This window comes from Bombina bombina, chromosome 5, assembly GCF_027579735.1.
Source record: "Bombina bombina isolate aBomBom1 chromosome 5, aBomBom1.pri, whole genome shotgun sequence".
In the NCBI taxonomy this organism is placed as follows: domain Eukaryota; kingdom Metazoa; phylum Chordata; class Amphibia; order Anura; family Bombinatoridae; genus Bombina; species Bombina bombina.
The window spans coordinates 675,979,336-675,999,567 of NC_069503.1; the positions used below are offsets into that span (position 1 = coordinate 675,979,336).

Genomic DNA, 20,232 nt, shown 5'->3' on the forward strand with positions numbered 1-20,232 from the left:
GAACCTCAGTGTTGCTAACTGAGGCCAAGCTAGAAGAGCATTGAATATCGCTCTTAATTCCAGAATGTTTATTGGAAGGAGTTTCTCCTCCTGAGTCCATGATCCCTGAGCCTTCAGGGAATTCCAGACTGCGCCCCAGCCTAGAAGGCTGGCATCTGTTGTTACAATCGTCCAATCTGGTCTGCGAAAAGTCATTCCCTTGGACAGATGAATCCGAGACAACCACCAGAGAAGAGAATCTCTGGTCTCCTGGTCCAGATTTAGTAAAGGGGACAGATCTGAGTAATGCCCATTCCACTGACTCAGCATGCATAATTGCAGCGGTCTGAGATGCAGGCGCGCAAATGGCACTATGTCCATTGCCGCGACCATTAAGCCGATTACTTCCATGCACTGAGCTACTGATGGGCTTGGAATGGAATGAAGGACACGGCAAGCATTTAGGATTTTTGATAACCTGGACTCCGTCAGGTAAATCTTCATCTCTACAGAATCTATAAGAGTCCCTAGAAAGGGAACCCTTGTGAGTGGTAACAGAGAACTCTTTTCCATGTTCACTTTCCACCCATGCGACCTCAGAAATGCTAGAACTATCTCTGTATGAGACTTTGCATTTTGAAAACTTGACGCTTGTATCAGAATGTCGTCTAAGTACGGAGCCACCGCTATGCTTCGCGGTCTTAGTACCGCCAGAAGCGAGCCCAGAACCTTTGTAAAAATTCTCGGGGCCGTAGCTAACCCGAAGGGAAGAGCTACAAACTGGTAATGCCTGTCTAGAAAGGCAAACCTTAGGTACCGATAATGATCTTTGTGAATCGGTATGTGAAGGTAGGCATCCTTTAAGTCCACTGTGGTCATATACTGACCCTCTTGGATCATGGGTAGGATGGTTCGAATAGTCTCCATTTTGAATGATGGAACTCTTAGGAATTTGTTTAAGATCTTTAGGTCCAAGATTGGTCTGAAGGTTCCCTCTTTCTTGGGAACCACAAACAGATTTGAGTAAAATCCTTGCCCTTGTTCCGTCCGCGGAACTGGGTGGATCACCCCCATTACTAGGAGGTATTGTACACAGTGAAGAAAAGCCTCTTTCTTTATTTGGTTTGCTGATAACCTTGAAAGATGAAATCTCCCTTGTGGAGGAGAAGCTTTGAAGTCCAGAAGGTATCCCTGAGATATAATCTCCAACGCCCAGGGATCCTGGACATCTCTTGCCCAAGCCTGGGCGAAGAGAGAAAGTCTGCCCCCCACTAGATCCATTTCCGGATAGGGGGCCCTCTCTTCATGCTGTCTTAGGGGCAGAAATAGGCTTTCTGGCCTGCTTGCCCTTGTTCCAGGACTGGTTGCTTTTCCAACCCTGTCTGTAACGAGCAGCAGTTCCTTCCTGTTTTGGAGCGGAGGAAGTTGATGCTGCTCCTGCCTTGAAATTACGAAAGGCACGAAAACTAGACTGTTTGGCCTTTGATTTGGCCCTGTCCTGAGGAAGGGTGTGACCCTTACCTCCAGTAATGTCAGCAATAATCTCCTTCAAGCCGGGCCCGAATAAGGTTTGCCCTTTGAAAGGAATATTAAGCAATTTAGATTTAGAGGTTACATCTGCTGACCAGGATTTAAGCCATAGCGCTCTGCGCGCCTGAATGGCGAATCCGGAGTTCTTAGCCGTTAGTTTGGTTAAATGCACAACGGCATCCGAAACAAATGCATTAGCTAGCTTAAGGGCTTTAAGCTTGTTCAAAGTCTCATCCAATGGTGCTGTGCGAATAGCCTCTTCCAGAGACTCAAACCAGAAAGCCGCTGCAGCAGTGACGGGCGCAATGCATGCAAGGGGCTGTAATATAAAACCTTGTTGAACAAACATTTTCTTAAGGTAACCTTCTAATTTTTTATCCATTGGATCTGAGAAAGCACAACTATCCTCCACCGGAATAGTGGTACGCTTGGCTAAAGTAGAAACTGCTCCCTCCACCTTAGGGACCGTCTGCCATAAGTCTCGTGTGGTGGCGTCTATTGGGAACATTTTTCTAAATATCGGAGGAGGGGAAAAAGGCACACCGGGTTTATCCCACTCCTTGTTAATAATCTCTGTAAGCCTTTTAGGTATAGGAAAAACGTCAGTACACACCGGTACCGCATAGTATTTATCCAGCCTACATAATTTCTCTGGGATTGCAACCGTATCGCAATCATTCAGAGCCGCTAATACCTCCCCTAGTAATACACGGAGGTTCTCAAGCTTAAAATTTAAAATTTGAAATGTCTGAATCCGGTCTCCCTGGATCAGATCCGTCACCCACAGAATGAAGCTCTCCGTCCTCATGTTCTGCAAATTGTGACGCAGTGTCAGACATGGTCCTCATATCATCAGCGCGCTCTGTCCTTAACCCAGAGCTATCGCGCTTGCCTCTTAACTCAGGCAAATTAGATAATACTTCTTTCATAACATTAGCCATATCTTGTAAAGTGATTTGAAAGTGCCTTGATGTGCTTGGCGCCACAATCTCACGCACCTCCTGAGCGGGAGGCAAAGGTACTGACACGTGAGGAGAGTTAGGCGGCATAACTTCCCCCTCGTTGTCTGGTGATAATTTCTTTACCGGTAAAGACAGACTTTTATTTAAAGTAACATCAATACAATTGGTACACATATTTCTATTGGGCTCCACATTGGCCTTTAAACATAATGAGCAAGCAGATTCATCTGTGTCAGACATGTTTAAACAGACTAGAAATGAAGCTATCAAGCTTGGAAATTTCTTTCAATAAGTTTACAAGCAATATAAAAAACGCTGCAGCGCTTTTAAAAACACAAAAAAACTGTCACAGTTGAAATAACAACGAACTAATACGGTTATAGCAACCAAATTTAAACAGTAAATGTATGAAATTAGCAGAGGATTGCACCCATTAGCAAAAGGATGATTAACCCCTCAATACCCAAAACGGATAATCAATTTAAGATTTAACGCTTTTCTCACAGTCAAACACACTGTCACAGGTCTGCTGTGACTGATTACCTCCCTCAAAAATGAATTTTGAAGACCCCTGAGCTCTCTGGAGACGTCCTGGATCAAAGAGGAAGAAGCAGGAAGACTGTGCTAGAATTTTAACTGCGCAACAAGGCGCTAAAAAAAGGTCCCTCCCACTCATATCACAACAGTGGGAGACCTGATATAACGGTGTCTATGCAATACGTTAGCCATGTGGAAAAAAATCATGCCCAAAAAGATTTATCACCAAAGTACCTCACAAAACGAATAACATTCCAGTAAACGTTTTAAAAAACAACTTTCCAGTGTTATGCAAAGTTATCACTAAGCCTGCTACCAGTCGCTTCTACAGCAGTTAAGGCTCATACATTTATTTCAGTACTAACAGTATTTAAAGTTAAATTCTAGTCCCTAGAAAATAACTCAACTGCGCATACATTTATCAGCCTGATACCAGTCGCTACTACTGCATTAAAGGCTGTACTTACGTCATATGGGTAACAGCAGTGTTTTCATAGTCAATTCCATTCCTAGAAAATATTTTACTGCACATACCTCATTTGCGGGGGACCCTGCATGCTATTCCCTTCTCTGAAAGTACCCCACTCCTCAGAATGTGCGAGAACAGCCAGTGGATCTTAGTTACGTCTGCTAAGATCATAGAAAAAACACAGGCAGATTCTTCTTCTAAATACTGCCTGAGAGAACAAACAGCACACTCCGGTGCTATTTTAAAATAATAAACTTTTGATTGAAGAATGTTACTCCTGTCTCCTCTCACAACCTCTTTTGTTGAGACTTGCAAGAGAATGACTGGATATGACATGTGAGGGGTGGAGCTATATAGCAGCTCTGCTTGAGTGATCCTCTTGCAACTTCCTGTTGGGAAGGAGAATATATCCCATAAGTAATGGATGACCCGTGGACTGAACACACTTAACAAGAGAAATCAATATTAGTTTTGCTGTACTAATAAGTAAACCTCAAATTCAAATCATTTTTATTAAGGTTGGAGACAAATAATTCTAGTGCCTGTTCTGTACCTTGCCATAGGACCAAGATATCATCTATAAATCTCAACCACAGATCTATAGAACTACCATATATTTCATCATTACCAAAAATGTTATCTTTCTCCCATTTCCCAAGGTACAGGCAGGCATATGTTGGGGCACAGCATGTGCCCATGGCTGTACCTAGAACTTGTCTGTAATATTTATTGTCAAAAATAAAATAATTATGTTCCAAAATAAACTGCAGAAGTTTTGCTACAAAATTAGTATGATCATCATATTGGGGGCCCCTTTGTGTTAGAAATTCTACTGCTGCTTGTATCCCCTGCTGCATTAGCCACCCTAGCGTCCTGGGAAAACCGATTCATATACTTATGACAATAAGACTGTTCTACCTTATGCTGGACGCTATATGAAGTTTAGTATTTAAAGGGGTTATACAACTCTAGCAGCTCCCTCTTATTGTACAAAGTTTTCCTCTGTCAATTTAAGCACTATCATCCAAGGAGGACTTTAAGCAGATGTCCTTTAAAATATGAATTACGTGCACTTCAGGAATTTCATTAGTGCATTTAAATAAATTCTTTGGACATTATTATTTTCTTTTACCTCCCGGGATGGTATAAAATAGTGGTCATATGACAAGTTCATCTGTGTCGACACATTAGTATCTGTGGTTACTACTTTATCCATGTGTTTATTATTTTATTTTATTTTTGTTTGGGGATTGTTATTTTGAAATCTAGCGGTAATTAATAAATGGTGTGACTTAGCACAGGTCACTGTATCAGTGTGATTTTTTCACTGTGTCCATCTGTTCCTAATTTTCTGGAGTTTTCACAATTCGCCTTTTATTAATCAGTGCAGGCTATAGTAGACTTTGTGGCTTTTTAACCACTTTCTCCTATGGTTTTATTATATATATATATACACATACACACACACACACACATACATACATATATATATATATATATACACACATTTTTCAAATAACAAAGAATTACTATCTAATGTAATTACTATGTAATAAGCAAATAGTTCAACTTTACTATCACTTCAATATAGAATACAGAAGAAGGCTAGACTTCTAAACTTGGAAATCTTCCTCCCTTAACCCTGTGAATGTAAGAGGATGCTTCACAAACCCCTTTAGTATTGTCTTCCATTTGAGAAGAAAACACTCCAGCAATTCATATGACAAATAACTTATTTCCCCATAAATAGAACAAATCTTCTTAAAGGTCTATAAATATGGAGGGTAAAATGCACAGCAGTTCATTTAAAATTCCATTAGAAATAAAAAAAAATCTACAAAATGCTTATCCAGCATAACATTTATAATAAAAGCTGCCATTCAGCAAAAGGTCAATTACTGGAACACCACAACACAAATCCTGCTTACAAAAAAGCCTCACAAACCCAAACTAATAAAGAACTACAGTTCAAAAACACCAAATAAAAAAAAGCCTGGTATACTTGTGTATCAAAGGACTTTATGTAGAGGCAGTTAGGTGCTGGCCTAACAATTGAAGCAGCGAACATCTTTTTTTTCCAACAACACAAGAAAAAGCTTCAGGCTCCACAGATATAGCCCCTACTTTCAGTCTCCTAACAGGCAGAAAACAAAGTGAAGCAAGCAGGAACGGTAGTTGTATACGCAGAGGAAAAAGAGGGCTCTAAATGTATCTAATTAAAGCAACAGGAAATAATTCTGTTATGTAATTTAAACATTTTTCGATTTCCCTTTATTATTAAATGTACTGCTGCATATAGTGCTAAAGACATTTGCATACTCCAAAGATTACCTATGTGTGACCTTCAATAAAGGATACACTAAGAACAAAGACAATTTGATAACAAAAGTAAATTGAACAGTTTTTTTTTTCAAATTGCATACTCTATCAGAATCATGAAAATGTAATTTTGACATTCATGTCCTTTAAACTTATAAGTGACAAGGATAACCATTAATACATATGTTAAAACAAAAATACAGCACAAAAAATGAAAATGTCCTTGCTTGCAAAGCCTAAAAAGCAAGGGTAAGTCTGTGGTACTAATCTTAGTTTGTTGGGGGGGGTTGGTCGTTTTGTTTTTTAAAGCTAGCTTAGGTCTGTAGTACTAATTACAGTTTGCTTTGTTTTTCATATACAATGATAAAACACAAATTCCTCTTCATCAGAAGCAACTATTTAACACCCCCCCCCTGCAAAACAGAATCCATGTAAAAATGTACGAGTTACATAATCTCCAATTAAATATATCAACTAAAATTCCCTGTGACATGAACTATATAAACAACTAATCCACAGTGTAAGACTGACTCAGTGTTACAAGAGGTACTGAATTCTCGCCACGCCATTCGCCTGTAGAAGTGAGATAAACAAACTGCAAAAGGATGTTAAACATTACTTATTCAGAATCAAGCCAATATGGCAATGTGCTTCCAAATACTGTCAGGATGGAAATCAAACATAAGATGCTCTATTTGAATGGCATCTAATACAGTAGAAGACATGAATTTCATTCCTATGATTTGTTGAAGAAAATTGATAAAAGTACATGGAAAGTAACTTGTTTATTTGCTTCATCTATAATATGTTATCTTGAAATGTAGTAAAGTTTGTTATATAAATAGAATAATGTTCTCCATACTTGTGGAAGCTTGTCTGTATCCAGCAATACAGTCCTCACTATCAGTAGGCAAGTGTGTATTAGCTGTGCACAGACATACAGTAACTACACAGCATTTAAAAACCACAGCATTAAAATTATATCATTGCTAAGGATACTACAGATCTATTGAAATACAAACCTTGAGCCTGGTCTGTGAGCATGACCATTGGTATCCAGTCCAAGAAGGTGCAAAAAAAACACAATCTTTTCCTCATGAAGTTGTTTAAACAAGGTATGGTTATTGTGGGCAGAGTTAATAAAAGCCTGCATTGAAGAAAAACAAATATAAATATATATTGCCATATACTACAGGTCCAAAGCAGTTTTGTTGCAATAGAATTGATAGAATCAACTAAAACTAACAGAACAAAAACTACTCTATATGGCTGTATTTCACAAAATGGAAGGACCAATTAAATACTGGCACTATAACTAAATGACATCTCTCAATACCAAACAAATGGCCAATTGCATAGATGTGAAAAGTGTAGATATGAAACTACAGTTTTACAACAGATGGTATATGTGCGCATCTGGCAGTAAATATTTGCTTCTCTATATAAAATACAGCTTTAACACTTCTGATAATATTTTATGAATTATGAAAGACAAAACGTAGCAATCAAAATAACTATTAGGTTAATATAAATCCAGCATTTATAGAATAAAAAATATATATAAAATTGTCTGAAACTGTCATAAAGTTACAGGGATATTCATAGTGAGGATCCAATCATTATTGTTGTTAGTCAGGCCTATATAACCTAAGGCTTAGGATCCACAATGCTGCAGTCCATTACTTTTTATGTGGCCCTAATCGTCTACTAGCTGCAAACTGTATCTGCTAGAACATGAGAGGAAATTTTTAATGCTGCATTTTTATAATAACTATAATACTCTTGTAGCAGCAAATATACACTAATGAAAACTGCATAACATCACCATGCTGATATTGTCTCCTATGTAAGTTAAATCAGTGGATTTTATCTGTATACAAATGTTGCTCATTTAAAGCCAGTTAATACATAACTATGGTTTATATTTGTTTTTCAAATATGAAGAAGCATTTCTAAAACTACTCATCAAGTCTTCAAGTAAAAAAATAAAATAAATAAAACACCAGACAACTCTTTCGTAGATAAATGATAATGAATGTAATGCTCAAGACACATGCACACCACTTCAGTATTACATCATGGAATATAACACATATACTCATTGCATACAATGATTGTAAACACAGAACAAATAAATATAACATTTATGCTTAACTTATGTTCTTATCCCTTAACTATGGTGAGTGACCACAAGGTCATCACAAGTGGGATTACACTCCAGTCCACTAGTAGGAGGCAAAAACATCCCTACATGTCAGAGTTTTAATCCCTCCTCGTGTCTTAAATCCCTCGGTCATACAAATGGCCAAGTAGATGGAGGAAACCAGAAAAAAACAGGAAAGACCAAAAAAGGGCAAATTAATTGCAACAAGTTCTACCGCCAATCAAGTAAGCATAAAATTTGCTTTCTTGCATAAGTCTGAGAGGTCATCACAAGACCACCATGAATAGGGGGGACAATACAGTTAAGGCAGGAATGCTACTGATCAGGCACTGGGCCCACTGTACTTTCCAGCCAAAAGCAACTACTGAAGAGGCATACACACCACAGTGCTAACATTTTATGAGATTGTAATGAAGAACAAGTAGCTGCGTTGCATATCTGGTCTATGGAAGCTTACTTACAGAAGTGGAATGAGCAGTAATACACTATGGGAGAGTCTTCCAGCAACCAGGTATACCTTACGAATTAAGGCCTTAAGCCATGTAGCTAAAATGACTGCCATAGCTTTATGACTGATGTTATATCCAAAAAATGGATGCACAAAGAAAGAGAAAGTCTTAAAAGGTTTTCTAACAGTAACATAGAATTTTTAGGAGCTGAGCTGTTAGCAAATCAGGACAAAAAAAGCTTTCCACACCCTGGTGACCGGCTTCCTAGTCTGAATCTAAATATTGATAACTGTCTGAATCAAAATGAGGTAGGCCTAAAATTTACCTTTGAGTGGCACCATAAAGAGATACATTTTTTATATCAATCTAGTGGTAGATGGTGAACAAGGATCTGTGACCACTTCACTTTATCGGAAGCCTATCTCAGGTAATACTCTGCTGCACGCAAAGAGTAGCCATCCTAAACATGTATTTGGCGGTATTGCCAAAGGACAATTTATGCTTATTAAACGCAATTGTTTTCAAGATTCTACCTTCCTGCAGCAGAGTACTGACCTGAAAAATAGGCTACGTGCACATGGTTACAGCAGGACTTTAGTGGAGGGATCTTTCAGGGAGGTACAGAATATGGATAGGCGATGTCTTCTTACCCCCAAACAAACACTGATACGCCCCCATAATGACTCCAGTAAAGATTGACAAGATACTCCTGTCTTTATTACAGCATACTCAAATCAATATGAGAAGGTCTACTCAATTATTAAGAGGAATCCACCTATCTTAATGGGGGGGGACACTTAAGACGCACAGTGTCTTCAGGATACAAGTTTGTCTATAACAAAAACTTGACTTTGGGTAATTTGCTATCCCCAAACCTTTTGAGAACTAGTGCTACTAAGAGCTTATGGCTACATCACAATGGTACGTTTAGATGTGGCCGGCGAGTATGTAAATCATGTGATTACACCAACATTGGTAGTTAATTTAAATCTTTTAGGACAGAACAATTGTTTGACACCAGAGGCTGTATTAATTATAAGAGTACTTTTGTGATCTATATAGTGGAATGCTCCCTTTGCCATAAACAATCTGTGGGTAGGACCACCCGTGAGGTAGGCACACGTATTAAGGAACATCATTCTTACATATCTGGAGAACATAAATGCTCGTAAGTGTTGGCTGCACATTTTATTGAGGTTCACCACAAAGATGTTACATCATTTAAGTGGCAGGTTATTGAATAGATTAAGAGACCCGTGAGTGGGGGTGACAAGTTTAATATCCTGTGCAGACAAAATATCTATTAGATCCATCTACTGGATACCTTGGTACCCAGGGGATTTAATAGTGAGTTTGATATCATCAATTATTGGGAATAATATATTGCATGTACAAATCTGCATATATTCCATCTCTTGCCTGGGTAATTTAAATATACATTTATATGAATAGGTTTCACTTTGCTCTTTCTTTCTTCCTCAGCTAAAATCACCCTAATGTGTAGGCAATACTGTTGATAAATACACATGAGAGTATATGAGGGGTTTAGCATTAACAATAAAGATCATCTTTCATTAATTAACTGATTTATATGTTCTTGTGCGTTATTCGCCGTGATCATATGAAAAAGAAACATAATATGTGATTATCTATTTATACTTCTTGTACCTATTTTGATTGTTGTTGCCATATTCATAATACCTAAACATGACATTAATTAAGCGTTTATGAGAATACTACAATTTCTTTTGATAGCTTCTACTATTTATATTTATTACTCATCAGTACTACCTAGGGTTAGTATGAATATGTTAGTATAAATAGGCAGTATAGTTTTAGACTCATATTTTTGTATATTGTTTATGTTTATGCTGTTAATCCGGTATTTGAACTTCAATGTGATCTGTATGGGTTTAAGCCTTTATCTGTTATAGCTTTAAGTATCAGTTATTTGTTTGCTATGTATTAATGTCACGTGAATGTCATGAAAGTTGGTTAATTTACATGTCCCAATATGCTAAAGGGTTAAAGGGACAGTCTAGTATAAATTAAACTTTCATTATTCAGATAGGACTTTTCATTTTAATCAACTTTCCAATTTACTTTAATCATCAAATTTGCTTTTTTCTCTTGGTATTCTTAGTTTAAACTAAACCTAGGTAGGCTCATATGCTAATTTATAAGCCTTTGATGGCTGCCTCTTATCACATGATTTTTAAATCTCTTTTCAACACAAAGAGACAGAAAGTACATGTGGGTCATATAGATAACACTGTGTTCAGGCACAGAAAGTTATTTAAGATTTAGCACAAAACAATGCTAAATTTAAGACAATAGATAATAAACAGTCACAGTCATGTGATCAGGGGGCTGGAAGAAGGTTCCTAGATACAAGGTAATCACAGAGGTAAAAAACAGAATTTATGTTTACCTGATAAATTACTTTCTCCAACGGTGTGTCCGGTCCACGGCGTCATCCTTACTTGTGGGATATTCTCTTCCCCAACAGGAAATGGCAAAGAGCCCAGCAAAGCTGGTCACATGATCCCTCCTAGGCTCCGCCTTCCCCAGTCATTCGACCGACGTAAAGGAGGAATATTTGCATAGGAGAAATCATATGATACCGTGGTGACTGTAGTTAAAGAAAATAAATCTTCAGACCTGATTAAAAAACCAGGGCGGGCCGTGGACCGGACACACCGTTGGAGAAAGTAATTTATCAGGTAAACATAAATTCTGTTTTCTCCAACATAGGTGTGTCCGGTCCACGGCGTCATCCTTACTTGTGGGAACCAATACCAAAGCTTTAGGACACGGATGATGGGAGGGAGCAAATCAGGTCACCTAGATGGAAGGCACCACGGTTTGCAAAACCTTTCTCCCAAAAATAGCCTCAGAAGAAGCAAAAGTATCAAATTTGTAAAATTTGGTAAAAGTGTGCAGTGAAGACCAAGTCGCTGCCTTACATATCTGATCAACAGAAGCCTCGTTCTTAAAGGCCCATGTGGAAGCCATGGCCCTAGTGGAATGAGCTGTGATTCTTTCAGGAGGCTGCCGTCCGGCAGTCTCATAAGCCAATCTGATGATGCTTTTAAGCCAAAAAGATAGAGAGGTAGAAGTTGCTTTTTGACCTCTCCTTTTACCAGAATAAACAACAAACAAGGAAGATGTTTGTCTGAAATCCTTTGTAGCATCTAAATAGAATTTTAGAGCACGAACTACATCCAAATTGTGCAACAAACGTTCCTTCTTTGAAACTGGATTCGGACACAAAGAAGGCACGACTATCTCCTGGTTAATGTTTTTGTTAGAAACAACTTTCGGAAGAAAACCAGGTTTAGTACGCAAAACCACCTTATCTGCATGGAACACCAGATAAGGAGGAGAACACTGCAGAGCAGATAACTCTGAAACTCTTCTAGCAGAAGAAATTGCAACCAAAAACAAAACTTTCCAAGATAATAACTTGATATCAACGGAATGTAGGGGCTCAAACGGAACCCCCTGAAGAACTGAAAGAACTAAATTGAGACTCCAAGGAGGAGTCAAAGGTTTGTAAACAGGCTTGATTCTAACCAGAGCCTGAACAAAAGCCTGAACATCTGGCACAGCCGCCAGCTTTTTGTGAAGTAAAACAGATAAAGCAGAAATCTGTCCCTTCAAAGAACTTGCAGATAATCCTTCCTCCAAACCTTCTTGAAGAAAGGATAGAATCTTAGGAATTTTTATCTTGTTCCATGGTAATCCTTTAGATTCACACCAACAGATATATTTTTTCCATATTTTGTGGTAGATTTTTCTAGTTACAGGCTTTCTGGCCTGAACAAGAGTATCAATGACAGAATCTGAGAACCCTCGCTTTGATAAAATCAAGCGTTCAATCTCCAAGCAGTCAGTTGGAGTGAAACCAGATTCGGATGTTCGAACGGACCTTGAACAAGAAGGTCCTGTCTCAAAGGTAGCTTCCATGGTGGAGCCGATGACATATTCACCAGGTCTGCATACCAAGTCCTGCGTGGCCACGCAGGAGCTATCAAGATCACCGATGCCCTCTCCTGATTGATCCTGGCTACCAGCCTGGGGATGAGAGGAAACGGTGGGAATACATAAGCTAGGTTGAAGGTCCAAGGTGCTACTAGTGCATCTACTAGAGTCGCCTTGGGATCCCTGGATCTGGACCCGTAGCAAGGAACCTTGAAGTTCTGACGAGAGGCCATCAGATCCATGTCTGGAATGCCCCACAATTGAGTTATTTGGGCAAAGATTTCTGGATGGAGTTCCCACTCCCCCGGATGAAATGTCTGACGACTCAGAAAATCCGCTTCCCAATTTTCCACGCCTGGGATGTGGATTGCAGACAAGTGGCAGGAGTGAGTCTCCGCCCATTGAATGATTTTGGTCACTTCTTCCATCGCCAGGGAACTCCTTGTTCCCCCCTGATGGTTGATATACGCAACAGTCGTCATGTTGTCTGATTGAAACCGTATGAATTTGGCCTTTGCTAGCTGAGGCCAAGCTTTGAGAGCATTGAATATCGCTCTCAGTTCCAGAATGTTTATCGGGAGAAGAGATTCTTCCCGAGACCAAAGACCCTGAGCTTTCAGGGGTTCCCAGACCGCGCCCCAGCCTACCAGACTGGCGTCGGTCGTGACAATGACCCACTCTGGTCTGCGGAAGCTCATCCCCTGTGACAGGTTGTCCAGGGTCAGCCACCAACGGAGTGAATCTCTGGTCCTCTGATCTACTTGTATCGTCGGAGACAAGTCTGTATAATCCCCATTCCACTGACTGAGCATGCACAGTTGTAATGGTCTCAGATGAATTCGCGCAAAAGGAACTATGTCCATTGCCGCGACCATCAAACCTATTACTTCCATGCACTGTGCTATGGAAGGAAGAAGAACAGAATGAAGTACTTGACAAGAGCTTAGAAGTTTTGATTTTCTGGCCTCTGTCAGAAAAATCCTCATTTCTAAGGAGTCCATTATTGTTCCCAAGAAGGGAACTCTTGTTGACGGAGATAGAGAACTTTTTTCTACGTTCACTTTCCACCCGTGAGATCTGAGAAAGGCCAGGACAATGTCCGTATGAGCCTTTGCTTGTGGTAGGGACGACGCTTGAATCAGTATGTCGTCCAAGTAAGGTACTACTGCAATGCCCCTTGGTCGTAGCACCGCTAGAAGGGACCCTAGTACCTTTGTGAAAATTCTTGGAGCAGTGGCTAATCCGAATGGAAGTGCCACAAACTGTTAATGCTTGTCCAGAAAGGCGAACCTTAGGAACCGATGATGTTCCTTGTGGATAGGAATATGTAGATACGCATCCTTTAAATCCACCGTGGTCATGAATTGACCTTCCTGGATGGAAGGAAGAATTGTCCGAATGGTTTCCATTTTGAACGATGGAACCTTGAGAAACTTGTTTAGGATCTTGAGATCTAAGATTGGTCTGAATGTTCCCTCTTTTTTGGGAACTATGAACAGATTGGAGTAGAATCCCATCCCTTGTTCTCCTAATGGAACAGGATGAATCACTCCCATTCTTAACAGGTCTTCTACACAATGTAAGAATGTCTGTCTTTTTATGTGGTCTGAAGACAATTGAGACCTGTGGAACCTCCCCCTTGGGGGAAGCTCCTTGAATTCCAGAAGATAACCTTGGGAGACTATTTCTAGCGCCCAAGGATCCAGAACATCTCTTGCCCAAGCCTGAGCGAAGAGAGAAAGTCTGCCCCCCACCAGATCCGGTCCCGGATCGGGGGCCAACATCTCATGCTGTTTTGGTAGCAGTGGCAGGTTTCTTGGCCTGCTTACCTTTGTTCCAGCCTTGCATTGGCCTCCAGGCTGGCTTGGTTTGAGAAGTATTACCCTCTTGCTTAGAGGATGTAGCACTTGGGGCTGGTCCGTTTCTGCGAAAGGGACGAAAATTTGGTTTATTTTTAGCCTTGAAAGACCTAACCTGAGGAAGGGCGTGGCCCTTACCCCCAGTGATATCAGAAATAATCTCTTTCAAGTCAGGGCCAAACAGCGTTTTCCCCTTGAAAGGTATGTTAAGTAATTTGTTCTTGGAAGACGCATCCGCTGACCAAGATTTTAGCCAAAGCGCTCTGCGCGCCACAATAGCAAACCCTGAATTTTTCGCCGCTAATCTAGCCAATTGCAAAGTGGCGTCTAAAGTAAAAGAGTTAGCCAATTTGAGAGCATGAATTCTGTCCATAATCTCCTCATAAGAAGAATCTTTATTGAGCGACTTTTCTAGTTCATCGAACCAGAAACACGCTGCTGTAGTGACAGGAACAATGCATGAAATTGGTTGTAGAAGGTAACCTTGCTGAACAAACATCTTTTTAAGCAAACCCTCTAATTTTTTATCCATAGGATCTTTGAAAGCACAACTATCTTCTATAGGGATAGTAGTGCGTTTGTTTAGAGTAGAAACCGCCCCCTCGACCTTGGGGACTGTCTGCCATAAGTCCTTTCTGGGGTCGACCATAGGAAACAATTTCTTAAATATAGGGGGAGGGACAAAAGGTATGCCGGGCCTTTCCCATTCTTTGTTTACAATGTCCGCCACCCGCTTGGGTATAGGAAAAGCTTCGGGGGGCCCCGGGACCTCTAGGAACTTGTCCATCTTACATAATTTCTCTGGAATGACCAAATTCTCACAATCATCCAGAGTAGATAACACCTCTTTAAGCAGAGCGCGGAGATGTTCCAATTTAAATTTGAATATAATCACATCAGGTTCAGCTTGTTGAGAAATTTTCCCTGAATCTGAAATTTCTCCCTCAGACAAAACCTCCCTGGCCCCCTCAGACTGGTGTAGGGGCATTTCAGAACCATTATCATCAGCGTCCTCATGCTCTTCAGTATTTTCTAAAACAGAGCAGTCGCGCTTTCGCTGATAAGTGGGCATTTTGGCTAAAATGTTTTTGATAGAATTATCCATTACAGCCGTTAATTGTTGCATAGTAAGGAGTATTGGCGCACTAGATGTACTAGGGGCCTCCTGTGTGGGCAAGACTGGCGTAGACGAAGGAGGGGATGATGCAGTACCATGCTTACTCCCCTCACTTGAGGAATCATCTTGGGTATCATTTTCTCTAAATTTTGTGTCACATAAATCACATCTATTTAAATGAGAAGGAACCTTGGATTCCCCACATACAGAACATAGTCTATCTGATAGTTCAGACATGTTAAACAGGCATAAACTTGATAACAAAGTACAAAAAACGTTTTAGAAAAAAACCGTTACTGTCACTTTAAATTTTAAACTGAACACACTTTATTACTGAAAATGTGAAAAAGTATGAAGGAATTGTTCAAAATTCACCAAAATTTCACCACAGTGTCTTAAAGCCTTAAAATTATTGCACACCAAATTTGAAAGCTTTAACTCTTACAATAACGGAACCGGAGCCGTTTTTATATTTAACCCCTATACAGTCCCTGGTATCTGCTTTGCTGAGACCCAACCAAGCCCAAAGGGGAATACGATACCAAATGACGCCTTCAATAAGCTTTTTCTATGTATCTGAGCTCCTCACACATGCATCTGCATGCCTTGCTTCCCAAAAACAACTGCGCAATAGAGGCGCGAAAATGAGGCTCTGCCTATGATTAGAGAAGGCCCCCAGTGAAAAAGGTGTCCAATACAGTGCCTGCCGGTTATTTTACATAATTCCCAAGAATAAAATAACTCCTCAAAGCTATGAAGTATTAAAAATGCTTATAAATCAATCGTTTTAGCCCAGAAAAATGTCTACCAGTCTTTAAAGCCCTTGTGAAGCCCTTTATTCTTATATAATAAAAATGGCTTACCGGATCCCATAGGGAAAATGACAGCTTCCAGCATTACCAAGTCTTGTTAGAAATGTGTCATACCTCAAGCAGCCAAAGTCTGCTCACTGTTTCCCCCAACTGAAGTTAATTCCTCTCAACAGTCCTGTGTGGAAACAGCCATCGATTTTAGTAACGGTTGCTAAAATCATTTTCCTCTTACAAACAGAAATCTTCATCTCTTTTCTGTTTCAGAGTAAATAGTACATACCAGCACTATTTTAAAATAACAAACTCTTGATTGAAGAATAAAAACTACATTTAAACACCAAAAAACTCTAAGCCATCTCCGTGGAGATGTTGCCTGTACAACGGCAAAGAGAATGACTGGGGAAGGCGGAGCCTAGGAGGGATCATGTGACCAGCTTTGCTGGGCTCTTTGCCATTTCCTGTTGAGGAAGAGAATATCCCACAAGTAAGGATGACGCCGTGGACCGGACACACCTATGTTGGAGAAAGTATATTAATATAACTGTGTTGGTTATACAAATCTCTGGAATGAGTAATAAAGGGATTATCTAGCTTTTAAAACAATAACAATTCTATGGTAGACTTTCCCTTTAACGGGCTGTTATTTTAGGATTACTGCCTGTGGTTTAGGGTTAATTAAGATTGCTTTTATTTTTAACCAATCAGGACGGATTTTAGTCCTTTTTAAGGAGGTATCTTACCTGTAACACTTAGGTCTAAGAGTACGGTCGACGAACTGAAACCAGTCAGACTGTGTTATTCTCTTTTTTAACCCTACTGTGGTTTTTTAATGGATTACAAATAAAGGTTTTTTATATACTTTTTGCTTTCCATTTTTCTTTTTATATACTTTTATGTGGAGCACAGGGACTCCTCTATCTGGAAAGCTTTTGTTGTACTAGTGGCTTTTAGCACTTTCCTTGGAATACCTGTTTGGGCTATGCTGTGATGTAACTTTTCACTCTAACTTATTCGTGAGCCTCCCTTTGATGACATCATCATTGCTGCAGTGGAGACGCAGCTGCTGAGATAGACGCCAGGTTGGAGCTTCTGAATGCTGGTTAACGGATACAGGCTACTTTGTTGTTGGTAAGGAGCCTGATGATCAAGGTATTTTATCGGTGGGGCACAATACGCTGGCAGTGTATGATTCAAGACTTTGGAGGTGTGTGAACTTTATTACGCTGTGTGGTTATATACCTTCGCATACACGCTGAGGGCTGATATCTATATGACTGTCCTCTTACATGTTTGGTATTTGAGCGTTACCAGAGGGTTGTAAGCGGTATGTCTGCAGTCCCCATACGCACCGTAACAGTAGATAGCCTTACTCCTGACGGATTCACACTTGGTTGACTTGATCCGATAACTCTGTTTAAGATAACACTAGGCTTTCAATTGCAAGGCCATCAAAATCAGAGATTTGAGATACTGATATAAGAAAGCCCCTTGAGAAAGAAGGTCCTTTCTGAAAGGAAGATGCCTAGGCAGGCACAATTACTTTTTAATAAGATCAGCATATTAAGTCCTGCAAAGCCACGCTGGAGCAATCGGAATTTCTTTCGCCTGTTCCTATTTGATTCTGTCTATCACCGTAGATAGCAACACAAACGGAGGAAACCAGGTAACCACTACTGCTTCTACTAGATCCACCACAGGATTCTGAGACTTGACACAATACCAGGGGAGCTTGCGACTCAAGGGAGAAGCCATGAGGTCTCTCTCTGTAAGACCCCAGCATCTTACTATCTGGTCGAATACCTCCAGGTTCAGACCACACCCCAGTTCGAAGACGCAGACAAATAAGCAAATCTGCCTCCTAATCTTTTACTTTTGGGATGTAAATGGCTGAAATCATGCAATAGTGACCATCCATCCATCTTATTATGCGGGACATTTCTCTCATTACCAATGAACTGCAACATCCACCTTGGTAATTTATATAAGCCAATGCTGTAAAATTATCTGACTAAGGGGGGCGGAGCCAACTGCCGAAACAACTAGCAGCACATTGCAGGAGCTCCTGGCTTTAATATTGAATATTGAGTTTTCTGGGGCTAATCCTTAAAATATTTGTGAACTCATATCTGGATCCCCAGCCGAGGATACATACTACAGTCTCCAAACAGGCTGAGGGTACACTTTACATCTTTAAGCCAGGACGCTGTTCGAACTGACCAGGAGGCAGCTGTAGCTGACAGAGGACGCTACCTTTATTGCAGTGATCTGTCTGTGAAATCTCCCTCTCAAGACAATGTTGGTGGAGGCACTTGAGGACAGACTTTGTAACTCGCTAAGAGATCATATGCTAGGTCTATACTTGGTACTCATGAAGTGGCGTGAGTAAATTGATATGCATCACACTTCCCAAGATGGCGCTGGGTCACAGCTCAATACTCTTACCCCGTTGGGGTCTTGCGTTACATCTGCTGACAAGTGGATTGATATGAAAAACGGCAAAATGGAGACATACCCACAGAGCGCTCATAGATTACCCCGACAGACCCACTATCCAAATCTTACCTGGCTAGAGAGCGCAGACTCTCCTGACAACATAACCCAAAAAGGCGAAATTAAGCCGGCTCGAGATACTGAGATTGCTGCTAGGGGACTTCTTGCCTTCACTTACCCACCAGCTACATCTGCAGTGTGTGAGAAGTATGGCCCCAAGTGTGTGATTACGGTGACAGGGAAACTACAAACGGCAATAGACAGCTGGGTTTACTTCCGAGACTCCAGACGACTAGGTCTCAGCCAGAGAAGAACAATACTGTTTGTCATACGAACAACCGGTGTGGGGTAGTGTAAAATATTTACAGGACTTACACTGTGGTGAGTGGGTATAGGGTGTGATGAGGCCCTTCCTATGCTCCCATAACTTTTCAAAAAAATGTCCACTGAGACCTTTCATTACACCCTCTTATTGACCAGAACTTTCTCTGAGGACCTTGTTCTGAAGTTTTCAGCTCAAGTTTGATTTGGGGGCTTAATGTCTAAGATGATGATTACTCCAGTGTTTCCCTTACCTGTTTTGTTAGCCTATTTTATGAAGCTGATAGAAGGCTTTCCATTACGTTTCTATATTTATTTATTTTTTTTTCTCACTCCATTTACAGCAATTTTATTGTAGTGACTTTGACATTGCTAACCTCTCACATTGATTCTGTTCTATACTTTATTAGGTTTGTGATGGATCGTTGTCTATGCATGTTCTTCTTTGTTTATGATTGGATTGTGCATTAGTTATATGCCCTTACTTGCTGTAGATTAGTCGCAAACACTATAGCCTGAACAGCGTTTTTTATTTTTACAGACAATGACACAACCAGCTCTATGGAATACACCCTCCTGTTATAGGCTATATTATACGGAAGGCACAAGTGGGGGTAGACTATTTTGTTCATCTTCTTCTACTGTAAGGTAGTTATGGGGCATGGGCTAATAGTTTACAAATACTACATAACTGATTATTTAAGCCCACTGCATAGACTAACGACCTTACAGAGGGAAGGCAGACATACACTGGACTGTTCTCTGGGTAGGCTTTAATATTTTGGTGTTCAGGTAGTTACTTTATTGAGAAAATAGATAATATTTTGAGTTAATAGAGCCCGCGGTCATTTGAATGTAATCTATGTTTCCCTTTTTCCCCTCTGCTGCTCATATCCTCCCTGGCCCACTAGATGGCAGTATAGAATCATAAGATTTCCCAGCCATGTCTAAGATACTGTAAGAATGATATTTATTCCCTCCAGCCCTCTGAACCACCTAGGGATGCTTGGTCATTGTTATGTTTAGTTTAGTCTATACATATTCTAGGGGAATATCTGCTAATTATATGTTGATGATCTTTAGCCTTGTTTTAAAAATATATTTGCACAAAATTTATATTGAGTACGATCCAATGTTTTGTACTTTCTTATCTTTCACACCCTTTAAGGTAACCTTTGTGAGGTTTGTGTTTATTCCCATTACATAGAATTTCCTCTGAGTGAAACAATTTCCTGTTGCT

The 20,232-nt window shown here is 40.1% G+C and overlaps 1 protein-coding gene across 1 annotated transcript in view; it reads right to left on the reverse strand.

The window, feature by feature from the left end:
- The window catches only part of PIGN (phosphatidylinositol glycan anchor biosynthesis class N), a 1,169,967-nt gene that overhangs the window by 982,919 nt on the left and 166,816 nt on the right, over positions 1–20,232 (reverse strand). The window contains exon 6 of the mRNA XM_053714623.1: positions 6,819–6,943. Within this exon, the coding sequence (XP_053570598.1) occupies positions 6,819–6,943 (125 nt within the window). The remainder of the gene's footprint in view (positions 1–6,818; positions 6,944–20,232) is intronic.